This window comes from Manacus candei, unplaced genomic scaffold, assembly GCF_025592945.1.
Source record: "Manacus candei isolate 608988 ecotype Guabito, Panama unplaced genomic scaffold, ASM2559294v1 h1tg000124l, whole genome shotgun sequence".
NCBI classification, from domain to species: Eukaryota; Metazoa; Chordata; class Aves; order Passeriformes; family Pipridae; genus Manacus; species Manacus candei.
Window position 1 is genome coordinate 357,184 of NW_026138172.1, and position 23,161 is coordinate 380,344.

General features: G+C 42.2%; 1 protein-coding gene across 1 annotated transcript; it reads left to right on the plus strand.

Annotated features, from left to right (window-relative positions):
- Positions 1 to 6,218: 6,218 nt before the first annotated feature.
- On the plus strand, positions 6,219 to 22,272 carry NDUFA9 (NADH:ubiquinone oxidoreductase subunit A9). The gene is made up of 11 exons (XM_051770740.1): positions 6,219 to 6,327; positions 9,100 to 9,270; positions 10,110 to 10,207; positions 10,381 to 10,472; positions 13,026 to 13,167; positions 14,049 to 14,151; positions 14,864 to 14,931; positions 15,066 to 15,142; positions 18,265 to 18,360; positions 20,246 to 20,312; positions 21,996 to 22,272. Exons 1-11 carry the CDS (start codon positions 6,249 to 6,251, stop codon positions 22,161 to 22,163), a joined length of 1,161 nt encoding a protein of 386 aa, XP_051626700.1. The 5' UTR covers positions 6,219 to 6,248; the 3' UTR covers positions 22,164 to 22,272.
- Positions 22,273 to 23,161: the final 889 nt, after the last annotated feature.

A 23,161-nucleotide genomic window follows, 5' to 3' on the forward strand; every position in this document is an offset into this window, starting at 1 on the left:
AGTACCAAGATCAGTGTTTACAGAGCCATTGTGCTGTCTACTCTCTTATATGGATCCAAATCATGGGTCATCTACCGCCACCACCTGCGTCTCCCAGAACCCTTCCATCAACGCTGTCTCCACACAATCCTAAACATCCACTGGGCAGATTATGTGATCAATACATCTGTTCTAGAGCAAGCAGCAGTCACAAGTATTGAGGCCATGTTGCTGAGAACACAGCTGCGATGGGCAGGGCATGTCTCAAGGATGAAGGACCAACCACTGCCTCTCTAAGATCCTGCTTCATGGTGAACTTGCCACCGGCTGCCGCATGAGAGGAGCCCCGAAGAGGAGATACAAGGGCTCCCTGAAACAACATCTCAGCCTTGGCCACATTGATCTTCATCACTGGTCTACTCTGGCCTCCAATCAGGAGATCTGGAGACACACCATCTATAACGCTGCTGCTTCTTTTGAGAACACACGCAGGGTCACTCTCGAGGAGAAAAGACAACACAGAAAGAACCGTGTCTTACTGATACCATCCAAGGAGTCTTTCTGCTGTGCCTTTTGCAACTGGACCTGTCTATCTTGCATTGGCCTTTTTAGCCACCAGTGTGCTTGTAGCAAATGTGGGTTCACGAAGCCCAGCCATGATGATGATGATACACACACAGTTAAGAGAAACACATTTCCAACTGCCCTATTCTGTTCTGTCTTACCTCCAAGAAGGTAAGGATCTGCTTCACAGAGCTCTCTGGCTCTGCAGCCAGTCAATAGTATCATATATCAATGAGTAAAAAAAAAATCAAAAATCCAAGGAAGACATGGATATGAAAAGAAGTACATAAACCTGGTATTAAATGTTAACCTCTCCAAGTGTGAAATACCTAAGAACACCTAATTAGAGAGTATTGGATGCTGACACTGGGTCAGATGAGCTAAGTGGGATCCAGGGCAGTGCAAGTATCAACTGCCCCTTAGTTTACATCCAAGATTACTGGAAGGACAAATGATGTAGGTGTTCACTCTTTTCCCTGGGCTCAAAAATTAGCCACAAATTCCCACTGGTGTTGTAACAGCGCTGTGGGCACCCCCTGTTCCCTCTGCTCCTTGCTCTGAGGTCCAACAGATGTGGTTGTTTTGAGCTCTCACCTTCCTCTTCCTGTGACACTTCTGCCCCAGAGGTCCCACAGGTGGGTGTAACATCAATTTCAGCTGAGGATGAATTTAACCCACTATAGCTTTTAGTTTATCAAAGAAAAACCTTTAATTGTCAGCACTAAAATATTTTGTCTATGCAGGTCTTAATGTGAGATAGTCAACTCTGTTTTTCTCAAAGTTATTTTGGTATACTACGAGTAAGACAATTTGTGGGAAGGCTGGGATAACTTAGGATGCCACTCTTACAAGGGTAAAGAAAACAATAACCGTATTGCACTACTAAGAAACCGTTAATAAGCTCAGGTATTATAGAAGTTAAAATATTTTGCAATCAGATGAAGCTGAATGATTGAGATATTAACCTAAAAATAGGCTACCTGTAAGAAATACAGTTAACCAATAACAATAATATCAATACTTTAATATAGTGCTTTTCATTAGCATCTCTCTAAGTGTTTCACAAAGTAGGCATCATTATTCCACTTAAAATGTGACATAACTTACTACGTCATGGAGCAGAGCAGCAGCAAAATTGGTTTCCTGAGTGCTAATCCTGAGCTTGGTCCAGTTGCAATGCTGTGATCCCCTTCTGCCATCTACAGCATAGAGCTCTCATCTAAGCCAAATTCACAAGTAGAATCCCCAGGAGACAACCCACTACACAAAGGTCTCTGCAGCATGTGCCTGTCCTTGTACTCAGAAATGGCTTTTACTCTGATTCAAAGTGTGCTTTGATGGTGGCACGAGGAGGGAACACCTCAGGGAAATTCCCTAACATCTGACAAATCCAACCCTGCTCACAGAGTTTGCATGAAACGGATGTGAGATAACATAAAGCAGATGCAGCACAGCATGTACAGAGCAGAAGTTCTTCCTGCCTTCCTCCGCGAGCCCCTCCTGACTGCTGGGCTAAGCCACCCAAACACCTGGGCAGAGAAGCTCAGCAGAAAAGGAAAGAAGGGGTTTTCAGGGCAAAGAGAGTATCTGCTGTCTGTTCTTCACACACCTCCCAAAAAAGACACACCTGGGACAAGGGAGAAGTCTCAGAAGTGAGACAGAGGCTTCTGAAACCACTGAGACATACCGAAGTATTAAAAAAATGGTGAAATCAGAAAGCAAATGGGGTCTCCAGGCATTCACTCATGTTCTTATTTATCTCTGACATGCACTGGATAATCTGAAGAATCAACTGGACTCTGCTACATCGTCAGCAGTGCTGGGCCCAGGGAGCTTTCAAAGGATGGTTTTCTAACTAAGTAGGCAGGCCCTTTGGTCTCCTGATTATCTTGCTCCAGCCAGAAAGCAGAGTGACATCTGTATTTCCACAGGGAGCCCAAGGGTGCAGAGTTGCGTGGAAACTGAGGGATGCCATTCATACCTGCCAGCCCTTAAAGTCAGCATTTGCTGTTCCCAGTGTGGGAGAGCTGAGAGATGCCAGAAACACCCACCATGGGACTCTAATAAATCCTCACACATTTCAGGTGATCAGTAGCCCTGAGGCTGCTTTTAGATGTTAGGCTCTAAGTTCCTGGGATTCAAACACAGTGAGATAGTCCTTAATCAGCATTATGATGTTCCAAATTGTTTTAAAAATCAAATTCAGCTCCCTCTAAATTGCACATTTAACCTAGTTTACTTGTAATTGGAGCTGTAACAAGTTGGATATTTCCATTATCTTACCGCTTTTTTAATGATTACATCACCATGAGACATAAGTACATCTGGTCAACCAGCACTGTTGAAACAGGAAAATATTCTTTTACAAATGGAAAGTGGATACCACAAAGCTCTGCTTTATCTCTCCTAAAATCAGGAGTGGTAAGCCAGGAGCAGAAGACACATCTTCTGATTTATAGTCCTTTGCCTTAGCATTAATTCATCTTTTTTCCTTTAGTCCAAGCTTAAAATTTGTTATTAAGTCACTTCCCATGGACATTTATGTTACGGTATAGAACAACTAAGGGTTAAGTCTCCACAGCAAAAGGCTCTGGCTTTGATCAAGAACAAAATATTTGTGTGAGATGCAGAAGGTGGACAGACATTTCCATGTAGCTGTGTTACACACCTGACATGAGCCCAGGGACCAAGTTCTGATTGGCAAATTCCCACTGCTTCCCATGAGGACCCAGTACATTTGGAGTTGTGAGCATCGGCTTTTTTTGTACCATATCTAAGGATATCTGGCTTTCCTGAAGGTGTTGAGGCAGGCTGGGCTGCTCAGAAAAGCTGTAGTGAGACTGTCAGGCACAATGAAGGTTGACAGAGCAGTGGTGGGTAGGAAGTTTGGGGGTAGGAGGTGGAGGGTGCTTGATACTGTGGTTCCTGGCTACCAGTAAAAAGAGATGAACATGGTTAATTCTTTGTGCACCTGGACTACCAGTCAAAGAAAAAAGTGTGAAGGAAATTGGGATTGTTCAGCCTGGAGAAGAGAAGGCTTTGGGGTGACCTAATGGTGGCCTTCCAGGACCTGAAGGGATCCCACAAGAAAGATGAGAAGAGACTATTTCCAAGGGCCTGGAGTGACAGGACGAGGGGGAATGGCTTCAAACTGACAGAGAGGAGGTTTAGATTGGATATTAGAAAGAAATTCTTCCCTGTGAGGGTGGGGAGGCCCTGACACAGGTTTCCCAGAGAAGCTGTGGCTGCCCCATCCCTGGAAGTGCTGGAGGCCAGGTTGGATGGGGCTCTGAGCAACCTGGGATAGTGGAAGGTGTCCTGCCCATGGCAGGGGGTTGGAATGAGATGATCATTAAGGTTCTACCCATCCCAAACCATTCTATGATTCTACAGACAGAGTTCACAGAGCATCCAAATTTTTGCCCCAGACCCCAAATCACCTATCTGTGCCACAGTTCTGGCAGGGCTGCTATTTGGATTTTCATCAGAACAGTAGTTGAAGTAAAACTGAGTATTTTGGAATCTGTCTAAATTGTCAGAAATATTCCCTGTCTCTTCTGCATTTTCCTGTGATGTTTTAAAAACCTTTTCGTGAATATGAGCACCAGCTACAGTGGTGTAAACCAGGTTGCAAAAGAATGGCCATTTTTATTCCATGCAGACCAAAAAGTAATGGGAAGTCAGGGAAAAAACAAGGCTACAATAGTGCCAGTGGCAGATTCAGAGTGCCCAATATGATCATGATGTGACATTCACAGCAGCATTTGCTTAGGGCAAAGAGCCTCAGTGAAATGTCGAAGACTGAAGGTGATAGAGGGAAACAGGAATTTTAGTGGTTGCATGTCTGTAATCAGAAGATTTTTTAAGGGTCATTTAAGGCTAATTTGATGAGGCCAGGTAATTCAAGGCATAAGTAATGAGTTGGTAAAAATGTTTTTAATTGGTCCAGTTCAGCAGTGGTCAAAGTTTCAATTGTTGGACTTGTCTCATTTCCCACAAGACAGGTATGTGGTGCAAGGACCTGCAAAACAGCACATCCCATAAGAGAGATTAATCAATATTTCAGCTTAATATAGGCGAAGGGATGTTCCTGTGGGTGGACAGTGACAATATGACACCTCCACATGAGCCCAGGTGTGCCCAGGTGGGCAAGAAGGCCAGTGCCATCCTGGCTTAGATCAGCAACAGTGTGGTAGCAGGACCAGGGCAGTGATTATCCCTATGTACTTGGCACTGGTGAGGCCACACCTTGAATAGTGTCCAGTTCTGGGCCCCTCAGTTAAGGAAGGTCATTGAGGATGTGATATATAAATAATTGTGATTCGTGAAACAAAAGGATGATTACATCAAAATAAAACAAACGGATTGTAAAACTTAATTACACCCCATAAAGAAATAAAACAGACCCTTACAAGGTCAAGAGGCCCTAAAACTCCTACTATCCCAAAAATAAAATATGTTTTTTTAGGCACCTGTTCATCCAAGAATGCATGAATTATGACTGGTTGTAGAGATAACCCTTTTAGCTTTAGCTGTAAGAAAATCCATATATTAAATATTTAGCAAAAACCTGTAGAATGTATATGATATAATTAATATGCATGAAGTAGCTAAGATAAATACTAAATGTACCCTGTAGTAGGGGTGTGCAGATTTGGGAAACTGGTCCCATTTCTGTCACCCAGCTGGTTGCTTGCTTTTACCATATAATAAAATATTATTCAAAAACTTATAGAAACTTGGGACTTTGTTTATCACAAAGAGACCTCATTAATGTGTATAAATATCTGCAGGGAGGGGGCAGAGGATGGACCAGGCTCTGCTCGGGGGTGCCCAGCAATGGCACAAGAGGCCACGGGCAGGAACTGATGCCCAGGAAGTTCCAGCTGGACATGAGGAAGAACTTTTTTCCTGTGCAGTGACCGAGCACTGAACAGATTGCCCAGAGAGGGTGTGGAGTCTCCCTCACTGGGGATATTCCAGTAGCATCGGGATGCAATCCTGTGCCATGTGCATTGGGATGACCCTGCTGGAGCAGCGAGGTGAACCAGCTGACCCACTGTGGTCCCTTCCAACTTGAGCCATGCTGTGATTTTGTGAGGAACTGGAGCGTGTCCAGAGAAGGACAACAGAGCTGGGGAACAGTCTGGAGAGTCAGTCCTAAGAGGAGCAGCTGAGGGAGCTGGGGGGGGCTCATCCTGGAGAAAAGGACGCTCGGGGGGACCTTATTGCTCTCTACAACTGTCTGAAAGGAGGGTGTAGCCAGGTGAGGGGCGGGTTCTGCTCCTAGGCAACAAGTGACAGGACGAGGGCACACAGTCCCTTAAGGTGTGCTAGGGGAGGTTCAGGTTGGACATCAGGGACAATTTCTTCCCAGAAGGGGTGATTAGGCATTGGAAGGGGCTGCCCACGGAGGCGGTGGAGTCACCGTCCCTAGAGGTGTTCAAGGAACAACGGGGCGCGGCACTCAGTGCCATGGTCCGGTTGTCACGGCGGTGTTCGCTCGCAGGTTGCTCTCGGTGACCTCACAGCTCCCTCCCAGCCCAATTAATTCCGTAATTCAGGGTCTCCCCTGTCCCCGGTCCCCCCGGTCCCCGGTCCCCCCGGTCCCCCCTGTCCCCGGTCCCCCCTGTCCCGGGTCCCCCCTGTCCCCGGTCCCCCCTGTCCCCGCCCAGCGCAGCCGCAGTGAGGCTGCGGCCCCGCGCATGCGCCGCCTGGCCCGGGGAAGGCACAAGATGGCGGCCGCGACTCGCTGCGCCCGCGGGCTGTGGCTGCCAAGGGCAGGTGAGTGTCAGCGCCGGGCACCGCTCCCGCCGGGAAACAGGCTGTCCTGGGGCCTCCGGCCGAGCCAGGGGGGTGCCCGGGATGTCCTTCTGGGCGTCGGGGAGTGCTCAGCCTGCGGAGAAGCGCTGGGTGAGGGAGCTCGCAGGGCAGCGGCTGGAGAGCAGCTGGCGAAAATGACATATTCTAGGGCAGAAGTGATCGGGTTTCTGCCTCCCTTCTGCTCAGGGACGTGGGATTTGGAGCCCGAAGGGCCGCCAGGGGTGGGCTCAGGCTGTAGCCGTGGTTGTCGCGCTGGGACTGTCACTGCTCTTTTTTTTTTTTTGCATTCCTTTTGCCGTTTCTTAGGTGACTTTGACCTTTTTGCCGTGATGTATAGTGACGTTCGACTACCAGTATTATATTTAAAGCTTGTGTTTGGGCCTTTACGGCCAGAAGAGAGAGTCGGTTTTTGTTTAGGTTGGTTCCGCGCACGCTCCTGTGTTGGGTGAGGTGGGAGGTGACTGACAGGTTTTACTTGGTTGGTAAAAGTAAGGGAGGAATTTAAGAAACTTTTAATGGGAGCTGTGGGTTTTTAACTTGTGTTTATACTTATGTGGCTGTCAAACTGCCTTTCGGGACAAAATCGGAGATGTAGGATCTTCTTCTGGTTCGTAAGGTATGGAGAGGATAGGGATGGACAAACTTTTGGGTGGAGAAAAAGATGATTCGAGTTTACTGTGGATAGTTGAGGTTTAATTCACAGAATCACAGCATGGTTTGGGTTGGAAGGGACCTTAAAGATCATCTCCTTCCAACCTCCTGCCATGGGCAGGGACACCTTTCACTATCCCAGGTTGCTCCAAGCCCTCTCCAACCTGGCCTTGGACACTTCCAAGGATGGGGCAGCCACAGCTTCTCTGGGCGACAGAATTTGTAGTGATATAGTAGTGGTTGGGCATATGGCCATAGATGGTGATAATTTATGGCACATCTTGCAGGCAGATTTATGGAACAAGAAAAGATGTTCATTACTAAATTCCTTATAGTGCAAGGCAAGCAACAATAGGTGTACACGCAAAGGTGGGAGAACACAAAACAGTAATTATTTGTTAATATACCAGTGATAGCATTATGAAGAGCCTGTCACCAATAATTTTTTGCAGAAATAGCAGCAAAAAAAGCCAACAAAATAGTTGAAAGATACACATTTGTATTTATTTTTAACATTTCTCATCGTTCTTACGGGTTGATCTGTTTAATAACACTGTTTTTTCAGCAGGTGCTCACAGTGGACTGAAATCTCGTTACATTTAGGTTTTGTGTTGTAAGACCTGAAACGTTTTCCTATCTAAAAGTAACAGAAGTAGTTTTAATATTATGAGTATCAATATATGTGTATTTTTTTAGTAAACTTTTAGAAAGAAAAGTACATATTAACAAAGCATTGGGGAGTGTGACTTGTCAAACTTTCTCTTCACCACTTCAGTGTATCACCTAGCTTTTTTTTTTTTTTAAATACTTGAAGGAATCCTGCTGATTATAAAGAACCCAGGCATTTTTCTGTGAGTCTGCATTTCCTAAAGAATAAATTAAATTACAAGCCCCTTGTTACTAGAACACCACAAGGTAACAAGATCCCTCAGTGGGATCCTTTATACTTGTACCAAGCTTGGGTAAGGACACTGGGAGTGTCTTCCTTTTGTTTTCAAAGTCTCAAGGTCTCTGTTTCAGTACTGGAAAGGCCCTGTATATCTACTCCTTAAAGACAGAATCCATGCCCAGTTTACTCTTGGGCCTATTTTGTAGTAAAGGTGCTTTTTACGAAGTCCTATATCTACTTTAAGTAGGTGTAAGACAAAATATCTTATTTTGTCCTGTTTCTGTCAACCAGTTATGAAGCATAGTTTCTATGTGTAGTTTACCAATTTGAAAAGTACAAGTGTATGTGTTATTCATTTATTTACTGTCAAACTGTCTTTCAGGACAAAATTGGAGATGTGGTATCTTTTTCCAGTTTGTGGGGTATGAAGAGAATAGGGATAGACAAACTTTTGGGTAGAGAAAAACCTCCTTCAGGCACTGAGATCTTGCTGGATTTTCTGATTTGAATTCTGTCAGCTGATGTAACAATATAATTTATATCTAAACATTCCCTGTTCTTTTGATCTTCTTAACATCAGGGCTGCAGTGTCAGTGCCACTGTGTAACTGGTAATACCTGGTCACATATAACCTAATTCAGTGTACAAGTAGCATTTGTTTTGTTTTTCCCTAATGCATCTGTTGTTCTGATATCAAATACTCATTTTCATTATGATTTTTGCTACTTAGATTTACACAGAGAACATTAAACTTGCTTATTCTTGCCCAGAAAACGCTTGTGTCCATGACTTAATAAAGGTTGGGAAGTGATTTACTGGGTTTCTGTTGTATCCCCCAGGTGGTTTTCCAGCGGCAGCTCTTACAGTCAGATGTCTGCCTTGTGTTTATGCAGCTTTTATTTCATCTGTCCCTTTCTTTTTATGAGCATGGACATGCAGTAGCACTAAACACTTCAAATTTCAAAAATCTTCTTTGTTTTGGCTAATTTGGTTGGAGGGAACATGTTCCTTCCTTCCAAACTCTCTACTTGTCAATTTATCATCAAACCGTAGACTGCTTTGGGTTGGCAGGGACCTTAAAGATCATCTAATTCCAACCCCTTAATGGATCTGCAATGAGAAAAACAGCATAAGCTGTGAGTTAGCAGTGTCAAATGCCAGTTAATGTCCTACACTCCCATTCTGTGTTGCAGGGCCTGGGATTTCTGTCCTGGCTGGAGCCCCCTCCGTGCTGCAGCAGCACCGCCAAGTCCATCACGCCGTGATCCCTCATGGAAGGAGCGGACGATCCTCTGTCAGTGGCATCGTGGCCACTGTCTTTGGGGCCACAGGTTTCCTGGGAAGATATGTTGTCAACCGTTTAGGTGATGTACTGGGAGTGCTAATTAAAAAAAAACCAAACACATAAAAGCTGTTTAAGGAAACTGATTTTCCTTCAGGTTGCAGGGGGATCTAGAAACCTCTGGCATTTCGGGTCTTACAGGTGTTCTGCACGATGCTTTTGTAGTGTTTGGTCTCCTAAAGTGCCAGGATGTGGCAATTAGTAAAATTTGTTTTATGGTTTTAATTAATTAAATAGTTTTAATCTAGGATATTTCAGAGCTTTTAAAGATTAGGGTCATTAAAATATGTCATACTCCTTCAAGTATTGCTTTTCAACCGGTAGACTGAAAATCTGAGGATACAGCACATATTTGATTCTTCTGGTTTTAGCCTTATTAGGACATTTCACTAAAATATTTGCAGGCATTTGGTTAGAATTCTTTAAAATTGCCCTTTTGTATTTTAAGTTTCAGAAAATAGCCTTTGCCTTTTTTTTTTCCCCTCCCTTCTCCCTTTCATGCCACTTAAAAAAATGTAAATATCCTTGTGTGTGATACACTTCTAGGTATTTTACTATGTTTATGGGACACACCGTTGTTTTTTGTTGTTTTTTAGCAAACTTCTGTATTTTGTCTTACAAGCCTAAATACTCAAAAAACCAAAAAGTCTTGTTTAAGAATTCCAAATATCTGGGTTCAAAGACTCACTTCTATTCTACTTTTAGCTTTGCAGACAAGTATCCAAGATACCTTTATCTAATGTTGTTCTTTAATACCGGGGGGAAAAAGAAGAAGCTTTGTTTATTTAGAAGTTCACCTACTTAAAGTGATGTGTTTGCTTGAGATAAATGAAACTTTTGGGGTTTTTTTTGGGCTCTTAGGTCGAATTGGCTCTCAGGTGATCATCCCCTATCGCTGTGATCAGTATGACCTCATGTACCTGCGGCCCATGGGGGACCTGGGGCAGCTCCTCTTCTTTGTAAGTCCCTTGCTCTGTCTTTAGATCAAACACAAACTCATTGCTGTACAAAGCAATCTGTTAATCACTCTCAGAGACACAACTCCAAATGGGGATGGTGTGAAAGAGCTTTCTCTGATGGTGCCTGTTTACACATCATCTCATCTTTCTCCTGTTTGATGCTCTGGTTACAGGAGTGGGACTGCAGGGACAAAGACTCCATCCGAAGGGCTGTGGAACACAGCAACGTGGTCATTAATCTTGTTGGAAAGGAGTGGGAAACAAGGTAATTTGCCTTTTTTTTCCTGTATTGGTAGGTTTGCACCATGTGTTGGATGTTGTAGCCACGTTTTTACGTGGCTAGCATGTGTGTGCAGTGATGCTTTCACTGTTCTTGGCTTCTACAAAAAGACAAAGCTAAAACTGTGCATATAAAATTTCTTCTGTTTCTTTAAATGATTACCTAGAACCCTGGTTATGATGCACTCTGGAAAAGGGCACTCTTTCTATCATTTTCCAGCTTCTGTCAGGAAGATCAATGTGCTGCTTTCCCACACCTCACAGATGTTCCCTGAATGCCTTCCTACAAATGGCACAGGCTCACCAGTTTCTTATATTTACAGTGTATTTATATGACATTTATATTTATATTAATATTTACATTATATTGATATTTACATTATTACAGCAGTGAGATTTTGTCCTTTTACTTGGGCATAGTGATGAGTTGTAGCCTACTAGACTAAGCTCTGATCAAGCTTTTCCTACTCTCTGGAAATGTTAACATACAGGAATAGCTAATGGAGACTCCCTAGGATTATGATTATTGACATCATTCCTTGATAGAATTTTGGCACAGACAATATTAGCTACAGAAGTATTTTTTAATGATAGATAAGAATAGTTCCTTTTTGAAATCCATTAAAAAATTCCCGTATTTTTTTTAAGTTAAGAATACTTGTAGTTGCCTCATTTTTTTTTGTATGCATGCAATTATGTCCACTTTATTTAAAACCTTGTGCAGAACTACCAGACAAAACCCTAATTGTGTGATTTGCCTTTATGAGGTACATAATTTTGCTGTCCTGGTAAACAAATGCAGATATCAGTTTCATCTGTTTTTACAAACCTAATACCTCTGTTGCTCTTTTTTTTATCAACAGCCATTTGATGTTCAAAATGTAAAATCAGTAGGTAAATTGTATTAATAGATCAGAAGTAGTAGTCTCAAATGGTATAATTATTTTTCCTGGAATAGAGATCAAATACTTATTCCTGTCAAAACAGAAGAAATTTCTTTAATGTGGGAGTGAGGGGAAAAAAACAAAGTCTGTACAGTTTGTACAAGGACAATGTAATCTCTGTTGGTCTCTGATATGTATTTCATGACTACTTCCCCACTCGAAATTTCGGGATTTGTGTAAAAAGTATGATTTGTGTAAAGGAGGGTTTCTTTTTTAGTGAAGGGAAGTGTGAGGACAACACACTAGTTGAAAACCCCTCAAACCTCAACCTGTCCTCTGGACAGTTTCAACAGATTCAAACAGACAAGTCTTGGTACAAGTTAAAGACTTCTGGACATTACACATCTTACCACTGCATTGCACAAGTGTTTTTATCACATGTTTTATACCTGTTGGTGTCAGTGGTGGTGCTGAAACCGTGAGATAAAATTCTGTGGTCTGTTAAACACAAGGTCAGACTAACCATTGTAGTCATCCCAAAGTCTCTGAAAAACTTGGGCAGGAGGAAAAAAAAAAAGATTAGATTTAGAGATCAGTCAAAATAAGGAAAGCCTGCCATGAAATACTTTCCTCCCTGCCTTGTATTCATGTACAGACTCATCTGTGTGTGCCATGTTGTTTGAAACTCCATAGTTACAGGAGGGATGTTGTTTGTTCTTGTGTGTTTCTAAATCTATTTTTGTGAGTAGAACAGAAGTGATGGTTCCCAGGATCAGATTAGTTATTGAAGGGTCAAAAATAACTTCTTATTTTGAAGAGTTTCTTTGGAGTCCAGTGGGATCTGAAGAGCTGTGGGAGTAGATAAGGACAGAGAGAGAGAGTTTGGATAAGATGTTCGTTACCCAAAGCAAATGGACAAGACTGAGGGGTGCTTACAAGGATAATATAAAGACATAAGAGACCAGTTCTCTTTCTAGAAGTCTTGGGATAGTTGCAAAGAATTGCCAGCCTATAGTGTCAGTTCTGCTTGGAGACAGAGCTTCTGTACTGTTCTTGATCAGATGCCAAACTAGTTTACAGTTTAACCCCCTAATATAGGCCCCTTGTTAGGGCTCCTCTGAAATGGCTCTAAATGCTCTGACAGTTTGATTTTTTTCCATTTGCATGAGCACCTCTGTGATTTTTGGTTTGTTTCTGTCCACTTCCCCAATGCCAGGCATCTGCCCTGACTTGCACTGCTCAGAATTCTTGAGCTCCTTTGTAATGTAAATAAGTTCATCAAATCAAGTCAAATTTTGAACAGGTTTTTTAAATACACAGCTTTGCTCAGAGCTCAAGATGCAGCAGGGCTTCTCTTAATAAAAATAACCTGTTTTCACTTAGGCAGAGTTTTCTATTTGTTGCTGACAAGTAGGCAAGAAGATTTTTCTTGCTGATTTAACGTGTGAAAAACAGAGAATCTGTAATTCACTTGCCTCTGATTTTTATTATATGAAGAGTCCCTCATGAAAGGAAACTTAATCTGTAAGAAAGAGCATCAAGATGGGTTTTTGAAATACATTCAGGTAATACTTAGTGATTGCTTTTCTCCCTGGTTGGCAGGCAGCCAGGATTGGTTGCTCTTAAAGTAAAATTTGGGTTTTGCCTTGTTTTAGAAACTTCAAATTTGAAGATGAATTTGTAAATATTCCTCAAACTATTGCACAGATAAGTAGGGAAGCTGGTGTGGAAACGCTCATTCACATTTCTCACCTGAATGCCAACCTGAAGAGTCCTTCCAAGTACCTCAGGAGCAAAGTAAGTCTGGAATCCTTTTGCATATATTTTCTGAGAGACTACTTTTTTAAAAATTATTTATTTTATTTTGTTTGTTTCCCCAACTGGGTCTGTTTGAAGGAAATCAGTGTGTGAATTTACTGTGGAATGTTTTCTGCAGCTGAGACATTTTTGAGGTACTTTACTTACTGGAGCTTGAAATCTTCCTTAGTACTCCATGTGCTCTGAAGGGAAATAGATGTTGTATTCCTGAAAACTCTTTCCTTTCTTTTACCCTTGAATATCTTTGCATCTAAAATCACTGTCATTAAGAAAGAAGAACTGAGTCGACAGTTTGGGATCTGATATCAGCCCTAACATCTAAGGCTGGAATGACCTAGTAAGTAGTTGATGCCAAAATGAATGTTGCAAAAACAGATGAGTATCTGGTATGAGCCCTTGGAGTGGGATTGTTACCTGCTCTTGTACAAAAAAAAAAATCTGGGTTTGGTATCCTATAATTTTTTCCTTATTAGGAGCTATAATTTTCTATTACTGATTTTTTTTTCTTTTTTAATACAGCTATTGTCAATTTTTCAGCTATTTTTGTTTTGTTTGGTCTCACTGTACTTTGCATTATCTTTAGTATGAATCTATTTATTTATTTAGGCTTCCTTTTGAACTTGTCCCTTTAAATTGGTGTCACTTCACTAGTGAGAGTGCATTTTATCTCAAGCAGAAGAAATGATCTGTGGGATTTTTTGGGGCTTTTGGAGTGTAACATCTCAAAGATCAAATGGCTTAGATACAGATAGTTTTTGTCCTTCTGATGGTGTCATTTCTTTCAGTTCTGTAGTCAGACATCCACCTCTGGTTTGTTCAGAGTGGATCTAATGAATGTGTTCACTTTAATTGAATGCTAGGCTGTTGGAGAGAAGGTAGTGAGGGAAGAATTTCCAGATGCCATCATTTTGAAGCCCTCAGAGATGTTTGGGAGAGAAGACCGATTTCTCAATCATTATGCAAGTATGTGCTCTTGAAGTAATAAACCCATGTGTGAGCTGTAGAACTGTCTGTAGAGAACAGAGGAAAAGGGGAATTGCTTCTGAAAAGCAGGTGTGTTTTTATCAGAAATGTACTTTGTTACTGAATGTGAATAGTGGGAAACACAGAAACATGGTGAATTACCTCTTGACTGAATTCTTTCTGAGTCTAGTTAGACTTTGCTCTTTGATTTTATTTTTTTTTAAATTATTTTATTTTGAGGGAAGGTGTGTACTGTTGTGTTGTTTGGTTTTTTTTTTTTAAATTTAGATTATTCTCAGCTCATCTGAACCCTCAAAGTAGTTTATACCCTGAAAGGAGTTTGTCAAGTTGGTAATGCTCAAATATGAAAATCAACCTGAGTCGTTCTGGGCTCAGAAGCAACAATAATATCTGATGTATGAGCAACAGATTGCTGCACAGGACAGAGTGGAACCTGTTTTTCTGTCTTTCCAAGTTGAGATATCTCTGAACCACTCTAAACAGTAAATACAGCCTTCCCCTCCTTGTTTATAAGAAAACTGTGTGTGGAAATCAATGCTACTGGAATTGGATGGGAATTGTTTCCAATTCTGTTTTTTTTTTTTTAAAGTTAAGTCAGTTTTCAGAAGAGTTCCACGCTCAGTATGTTGTAAAGTGTCTTGGTTGTTTGCTTCCTGAAAGGATTCACGGATTTTCTCCCTCTTTCTGGCAGACATGCGTTGGTTTGGTGGTGTGCCTCTCATTGCTCTGGGCAAAAAAACAGTGAAACAACCAGTATATGTAAGTTTTCAATAAAACAAACAATCCCAAATCCTCTCTGGGTGGATTGGGTACATGTAAATAATTTTTGAAACATTAGTATGTGCATATATTCCTGTTTCCTGTTGGTAACGGTGTGAATTTGTTCCTCACAGGTGGTTGATGTAGCAAAGGCAATTATTAATGCAATTAAGAATCCTGATGCAAAAGGAAAAACATATGCCTTGGCTGGGTAGGTCACTTCTCTGATTCTAATTAACTGAAGTACTTCTTTTTGGTGTCATTTTTTGGCATGCTGCACAGTACATTTAATTTCTCCATCCATGCACACAGTTTGAGCTGCAATAAATTCCACCTCCTTTTTGGGAGGAAAAATGACTCGAGCTGTTCCTGTGAGTCCTCTGAAAATCCCAGTTTGGGCCCCATTGCATTTCATGTTCTGTGTGTGCACACAGAGGAATAGGCATCTTGGGAAGCATGCTGGACAGCATAGATTTGGAGAAAATTCTGGCAAAGCTGTGTGGAAAACACCTGGAATTAGAATAGTTAGAGGCAGTGGTTCTCCTCTTAAAGGCAGGGGGTTTACAGGTTGCCCAGAGAAGCTGTGGATGCCCCTTCCTTGGAAGTGTCCAGGGCCAGGTTGGATGGGGCTCTGAGCAACCTGGGCTAGTGGAAGGTGTCCCTGCCCATGGCAGGGGGTTGGAATGAGATGATCTTTAAGGTCCCTTCTAACCCAAACCATTCTATGAGTCTGTGATCTCTGGGAATATTTTGTGTACAGAAGCTCCAAGTCACAATGGGTCATTGGGAATAAACTGTGGCAAATGGAAGGTAATGGGTCCATGTTTGATCCTATAACACAGCACTGGAACTGGTCTCGTTCCAACATGTGGTAAAAGGAACATCAGATTCATTGGTAAAGAAAACAGTTGCTAATTAAGCTATAAATGATGCTGAACAGCTTTCTTTTTTTTGTATTGCATGCACATCTCTGTCTCTCCCTCCTACCTGCCAAAAATGTGCATCATATCTGGATTTTGCAAAGATACTAGGATTTTATCTGAGGTTAAATTGGTTTTTCCTTGCTCATTCTGTGAGACTTGCAGTGATGAATCTTTATTCCCATGATCCAGAGATTATTGTCTGTTTGGCTCTTACTCATGTCGTGCCAGTTTGTTCTGTGCTTTAACTGAGCTGCTGAGGAAGTTGTTATCCTGGCAGGTGCCCTGGAACAGGCAGCAAGTGGGTCTTCAACTCCCTTTGGAATATGCTGAGGGACTTCCACTCAAAAACTAGTAAAATGAGAGAAAGAAGCTAACAGTAGTCTGAAAGAACTAACAACAGCAACAATAATCAAGTAACCTGAGGTTGCTTTAGAAGCACTGGGGCAATAGGAGGTGTCACACTGAAAAAGCAGTGCAAACAAATGCTGGACAGCCATTCAAACCCCCTTTTTATAGCTATGTAGGTGTCAGATGGACACAACTAATGCAAACCCACAACATGTGATGGGATTAACCCTTTGAGGGACTGTTTTACCCCCCGGGGGCAAACTTGAACATATGTCAGTACAAATCCAAAGCCACCTGCCCCAAAAGGAAGGACAGGCATCTGGTTTTAGGTTCAGCTCTGCCTCAGCAGAAGCAACTGTTCCAGCTGTGGGAGAAACTGAGAATTGTGCACTAAATAAAACACCATTTGCATCCAGATGGAAGGGCTGAACTTTAAATGTGTTCCTGCAGTTTCATGGTTTAACTTTTTGGCAGTTTACAGAAGACCAGGAGTTCAGTGCCCAGGTTTCAGAGGCAGGAATCCAAGGAAGGACTTTGAATGAGTGCTGGTCTAAACTGATGTTCCAAATCAGTGTTGGAAACCCAAAGGAACTGTGCAGCATAACCCTTGACTAAAGGTGCATGATACACCTCCTTACATTTTTTGGAGAGGAATTACCAGTTTGTGTTTCAAATACTAATTTTGGAAAAGAGCAGAGTATTTCTGGGGGGGTGTGGGATTTTTTTGCTATCATATGGTGGAATGGAGTTTTAACTATGACAGCTCATGGTGTCTTTGCTGTTTCTGAACGACTGAAGGTTTTTATGGTTTACCTGTTCCTCTCTTTCCTCCATGGAATTAATTTTACTTCATCCACTTTTTAAAGGTGTCTTGAATACTGATGCTCTCTAGAGCTTTGCTGTCTGCTAAAATAGGGGTTCATGTACTGACATCTCAATGGGAGACTATTCCTGGGGAAGTTGTATTGTTAATGTTTGATAATTTGTCAAGAAAAAATCCTTTAGTGTAACTTCATAAGTGCAGATATCTCTCAGGTTCTATAATCCAGCAATTCTTTGAATTCTCCCAGATATGCTGCCCTACCTTGAAGTATATCCATTAGAATATTTCATTTCCTTTTGCTAGCTAAAGGAGTAGTAATTTGGGATTCTTTTTCTTTTTCCCGGCATTTATCAACAGAATTTGATTGTCGTTATTTTTCTGAAGAACGTGTCACTTGAAGGCTGAGTTTTCATGCAACCTCAGGCCTTGATATCTTGTGTGATCTTGGGCCCATCAGGGTGGAATACCAGCAAATTGCCTTGAAAGCCAAGGGAGACACATGATGGCTCAGTTCAGAGGCATCTATAAAAATCGAGTATAAAATGCCAAGTCAAAGTCTGAACAAGAAAGGAATGGGAATTCCCAATGGTATATGTTTCTCTCAAACTACTGCAGGTGTGCAGGAGACTGGCTGCTTCCTTCTCTCCATACTGAGAGAGAGAGAATGCATTTTTTTGGGAAAATTTATCTTGGCTTCTTCCTCGTGCTTTTGGAGACAACAGTATATTCTTAGTCGTGCAAAGGCAAGCGAATCAATTCCCCTGCAGCCATTTGCTACCAAAGATGGGATGTGTTGTTAATAAACCATCCTTAATTTTCCGTTTGCCTTCTGGCTTCCTTCTATTGCAGGCTGCAAAATTATCCCAGCACTGGAAGTCCTGCGTTCAGAATTTGAGGGAGCACGTTAAAGGTGTGCTTTAAAAGCACCCAGAATCCGCTTTATCCAGTATGACTGTGGTGGACTGGCCTTGGCTAGCAGCCAGATTCCCCACAGTGCCTTTCTGCTGCTTCCTCATCTCTATACTTTTCCCCAGCTCCTTCCACAGGCTGGAGTCCTCCAGGAGAAACCTGCTCCACCGTGGGCTCCCCATGAGCCGCAGGGTGGACAAATCATTTGGATTGAAAAAAACAGGCCCTAGGGGCTGGAAGGCTTTAAAATGTTTTGTTGCCTGGTGCCAGTATTTAAGTATATTGAAGCACCCCTGACTTACCTGTAATGTTTGTTGCTTCTTCCCTCAGCCCTCACCGGTACCTGCTGTACGACATGGTCGAGTACATCTACGCAACGTCCTATCGAGCCTTCATTCCCTACCCGCTCCCACGTCCTCTCTACCAGTAAGTGGGACCCCAATAAGGCTGAGGGAGCTGGGGCTGTTCAGCCTCCAGAGGAGACACTGAGAGGGGACCTCATCCATGTGTGTCAGTGTCTGCAGGGAGGGGGCAGAGGATGGACCAGGCTCTGCTCGGGGGTGCCCAGCAATGGCACAAGAGGCCACGGGCAGGAACTGATGCCCAGGAAGTTCCAGCTGGACATGAGGAAGAACTTCTTTGCTGTGCAGTGACCAAGCACTGAACAGATTGCCCAGAGAGGGTGTGGGGTCTCCCTCACTGGAGATATTCCAGAAACATCTGGATGCAATCCTGTGTCATGTGCTCTGAGATGACCCTGCTTGAGCTGGTGACCCACTGTGGTCCCTTCCAACCATACACATCCTGTCATTCTATGATTCAGTAAGAAACTGGGGCTCTGGGAGGCAACACAGAAGTATAAATACCTGTTGCATTGGTTATTTGCTCTGGCCAGTTGTTATTTAACATGGATGACAGAAACTGGTTTTTGTATTGATTTGGGCCAGTGTTAGAGGTAAGTTCATACTGAGATCTTGGCCTGGCAATTTGAGCAGTGTGGTTGTGAGCAAGCATTTCTTTGTCTATGGTATGAGGACAGTAACATCTTTAAAAGATGGTAATAAATTGGGAGATAAAAAGGGAAAGGTGTAGCATCACTTCAGCTGACTACAGTGGGCTGTTTGCATGCCCTGAGCTGTTTCTGCAGCTGTGTGTGCACTGAGTATATTACTAGTGCATGGAAAAGTGCAGTGTAAATCTGAGCCTGGGCCTGATCCTTAAGGAATAATCACATCCTTTCGAAGAGCACCTCAATAATAAATGCCATTTCAGAAGCAGTGCTCAGCATGGTTGAGATGTGTTCATGTTTGGGGTGCTTGTCCTCCTTGCTCTTAGTACAATGCCAATTAATAAGCTAAAGCAGTCACCAGTGTTGGAGCCCTCCTGCCAGTCTGCCAGTAGGACTCACCACTGGGTCCATGGATAATAGAACATCTTAAACTGTGGTGACTGTTTCTGTGTTGCATGTAAGAGGCATCAGGTTAACATGGCTCAGCTGACACAGAGCAGCTTGTTAAAAAGGTGCTTATTAGTTTATTCACATCTGCTGCAGTCCATATTGCACTTCTTTATTTATGGGTTAAACTAAGTGGTATTTCATATTTTTGAGAAAAGACTGAGTCTAAAAGGCAGATAAGCCTAGTTCTGTTTACATGCAATAACTTAGTAAATCCTAGTCTGCCAGGTGGGCACTTCAGTAAGAAGTTGGTCTTGAGACACTGAGCAAGAGCTGTAGCCTTATTTTCTTTGCCAGATTTTCTTTGTTTCAAGGGAAACTTCATATCTGAAAAGTGCAAATGTACTAATCCTCATCCTTTTTATAGATTGCTGCAGATTCCATCATCTTGTTTCTAGGGCTGATAACTCATTTAGTTGTCAGCAAGTGTGTTTTTTCATGGAGGCACTGAAGGAAACTTGGTGACTAATTGGATTACTGCCCACACCGCTGGGGAGCAGAGTTTGGATGAAAGGCCAGGGGCAGGACTTGAATGCCTCTGATGTGTGGGGAATTGGATGTGGGGGTTTAATTTCCCCACCCACTAACACTCATTTTTACTTCTAGATATTTGCTTCTCCATTCCCTTTCACAGTAAAATAATAGAATACTCTCTAATTCAGTAGCAAACAGTTAAAGTTACCAGAAACACAACTAAGAACTTGGTGGCTGGTGCTTTAATGAATTCATAACTTGCAAGAACAGCTACAGAACAAACTCTTGCTCACTGTTATGTATGAAATATTTTTACCAGTTCATTTTCTTCTGTGCATGTGAATAATGACTGTACTTTTGCAATACTCTTTCTGTTTACAGTTTTGTTGCAAGATTCTTTGAGATGAATCCATTTGAACCATGGACAACACGGGACAAAGTGGACAGGGTAAGTGTGTGGGACAACCCCCAAATCCTTCTTGGGAAATGTTTCATTGTGTATTTGTGACTTGCACTTGTAGGTTTGAATTCAAGGAGTGCTGAAATGTTTGTACATCAGGTGGTGTAGCATTTCAGTCAGTTCACTGGCCAGAATTTGGGTATAAAGAATTGCCCTCAGACTGTGTGGATGGTACAAAGATGGATATTTTAAAAAATGTCTTAAGTGTAAAAAGTGGTCAAGGCTGCCTGTTTCACTGTGTCCCTGCCCCCTTCCCCAAAAACACATGCTATTGAAAATAGCAAAGCCAAAGGAGAGATACTCCCCACTCTCTTAGGTCCATTTATGTACCTCTAGATGCATTAAAGTCACTTATATCATCCAGATAATGGTGTTTTTAACAACTGAAGTTGAACTGACAACTCTGGATACAGCCCAAATTCTCACTTAACATTAGAGTGTATTTCTCATGAAAATGTTGCAGCTTCATGTTTATTCCTGTCTTCTCAGTTTGTTTCACTGGGGGTGGAGAAGTAACTTGGAGAAAAACAACTGCAAGCAAGGAAAAAGTAGGATTTAGCAAGTATTAATGTCAAAACTTGGCATATGTGTAGGCTAGCAAAGATGATCATGTACAGTCCCTAAGCTTGCTGCTCTCTGAGGGGGGAGGGACTCTCCCAACTATTTTTCAGAGCTGGAGTTTCAAGACCTTTTGTTGTAACACAGTATCAATAGCCTATTTTGAACAGATTATCCCCAAATTAATTTGAGACAGGATACTACTATGAATCTGGGAGAACTGAGTCCTCTACTTAAAGCTGCTCACTGAATAGCTCTAAGCAATTAATTTCTGTGTTCACATTTCTCCATCTGTAAAATAAAACTGGTTTCCTGTTCTGGTTGAAAATCACTGTGAAAAACTGTAGAATAAAGGAAGGGAGGATTTGTCCCATACTGCAGAGAATTGGTGTTGTAATGCTATTGGCTTTATTGGCCCAGGGTATAGATGTAAGAGGGGAGTTTCTCCATGTCACTTCTGTGTCTGATTGTTCCTCTTTCCCAACTTTTCATCCTTAAATAGTCTATACAATATTATACATGGTTGACCTAAAGACCTTTCAAGGAACAACAGCATAAGAGTGAATCTACATGTGCTAAGATTTAGGTGTTGCAAATGTGGTAATGAAATTAAATATGTCCCTCTTCTAAACCATGAGCAAGGGACTCTGTTCTAAACCACGAGCAGAGCAAAACAACCTACCAGAGGTGACAATTCAACACACATATTCTTGACAAAGAAGAATGTACATAATTTGAGCTCAAGAGTGAACTTCCCTTGCAAGTTTGGCTTAATTTTGTGCTTGCAAGGCAGTAACCTCCCTGATAATGTATGGGGAGAAAAGGAAGACATGTCTCACTGCTGCTCAGTCCTGAATCCAAACCTGAAGCCTGAAGGGCTTTTTGCTGGTTGCAGAACACCTGTATCTCATGTTGAGGTCACTGGTACTCAATACCTTGTGTAATTAAGCCATAGTTCTCTAGGGCCACATTGAATCTTCTCCTCTTCTCGAGGAAAAATAGTGAGAGAAAACCAGTATGTGAATGATTGCATTGGGTGCAATGCTGTTGATTTCATCAAGTGAATTATCTTTTTTTTTCTTTTTCTCCCTACCCTCCCCATTCTTGTTAAAGTTTCACACGACAGACATGAAACATCCTGACCTTCCTGGTTTTGAAGACCTGGGTATTCAACCAACACCTCTGGAGCAGAAAGCCATTGAAGTCCTGCGCCGTCACCGCGGGTTCCGCTGGTTGGATGCTGAGCTGGAGGAAGCAAAGCCAAAGACACATCCCATGTGACACCTGGCAAGAAGGATACTTCACACTTCTTAAACTGCCTTTGTATGACCCAATTTACTTGGAGAACTGTGTACATACTGAGTAAAATATATTAATCATGTAAACTGTATTTCGTGAGTGTTGCCTTCTCGGCTGTGGGGGACTGTTATCGCAGTGCAGATTTTCTCTTTAAAAGGTCATCAAAGCAAATTGTAGCTTAGCTGCTGAGCATTACAGTGTTTTGAAGGTCGGGATTAGAAGGAATGTGTCTTAACATTAGTTGATTTCTCCCTTGGCTCTCAAACGTATCACTGAGCTTTAGCAGCGCTCAAGTGATGTGAAGAATGTTACAGCTCAGGACTGGGTTGCCTAAAACTCATCCTTGCCAATAGGGATTGCTGGCACTGCCACCTATTCAGATTATAAGGTCTCAGATAGAGCCTTGGTTTTAAGTTCTTGACTCTTCTGCACCCTGAGCACAGCTCTTAAAGAAAATGCCAGCCTCCTTTCAGACAGTTGTAGAGAGCAATAAGGTCTCCCCTGAGCCTCCTTTTCTCCAGATTAAACGCCCCCAGCTCCCTCAGCTGATTGCTGAAGATCAGAATCTCTCACTCCCTGTATTGTTGCCAAACTACTGTGAAACTCCTGAGCGAAAAGTGTTTCTTAAATTTCAACAGCTTCTGCATATTGTTCTTCCACATCAAACCTGCTGCTGCTAATGTTTACTCTGTTAGAAAGAGATGGGCTCTTGTGATAGTGAGAGGGTTTTGATCCTGCCTTCTAAGGAAGTATTCAATTTGGCTCTTGTGGAGTGTTTGTTTTTCTTTTGATAACATAAATTTAGTGGCTTTAAAATAAATCTGGGAGTTCAAAAGCTAGGACAAACTGGAAGTGAAGTGCGTGTTGTTAATAATTTAATCCTTAACTTCTATTATTTTTCTGACTGCAAGGTTTTCTCTATCAGGCCCTAACCGTAAATGAGTAATCTCATTAGCACTCGTCTAATAAGTGTGGCCCTA

What these genes read in the sequence shown, in the direction of transcription:
- NDUFA9 (XM_051770740.1), top strand. Translation starts at nt 6,249, where the DNA reads ATGCGCCGCCTGGCCCGGGGAAGGCACAAGATGGCGGCCGCGACTCGC. An exon ending in GCTGTGGCTGCCAAGGGCAG is followed by an intron (nt 6,328 to 9,099) that starts GTGAGTGTCAGC and finishes TCTGTGTTGCAG; the next exon opens with GGCCTGGGATTTCTGTCCTG. An exon ending in GGAAAGGAGTGGGAAACAAG is followed by an intron (nt 10,473 to 13,025) that starts GTAATTTGCCTT and finishes GCCTTGTTTTAG; the next exon opens with AAACTTCAAATTTGAAGATG.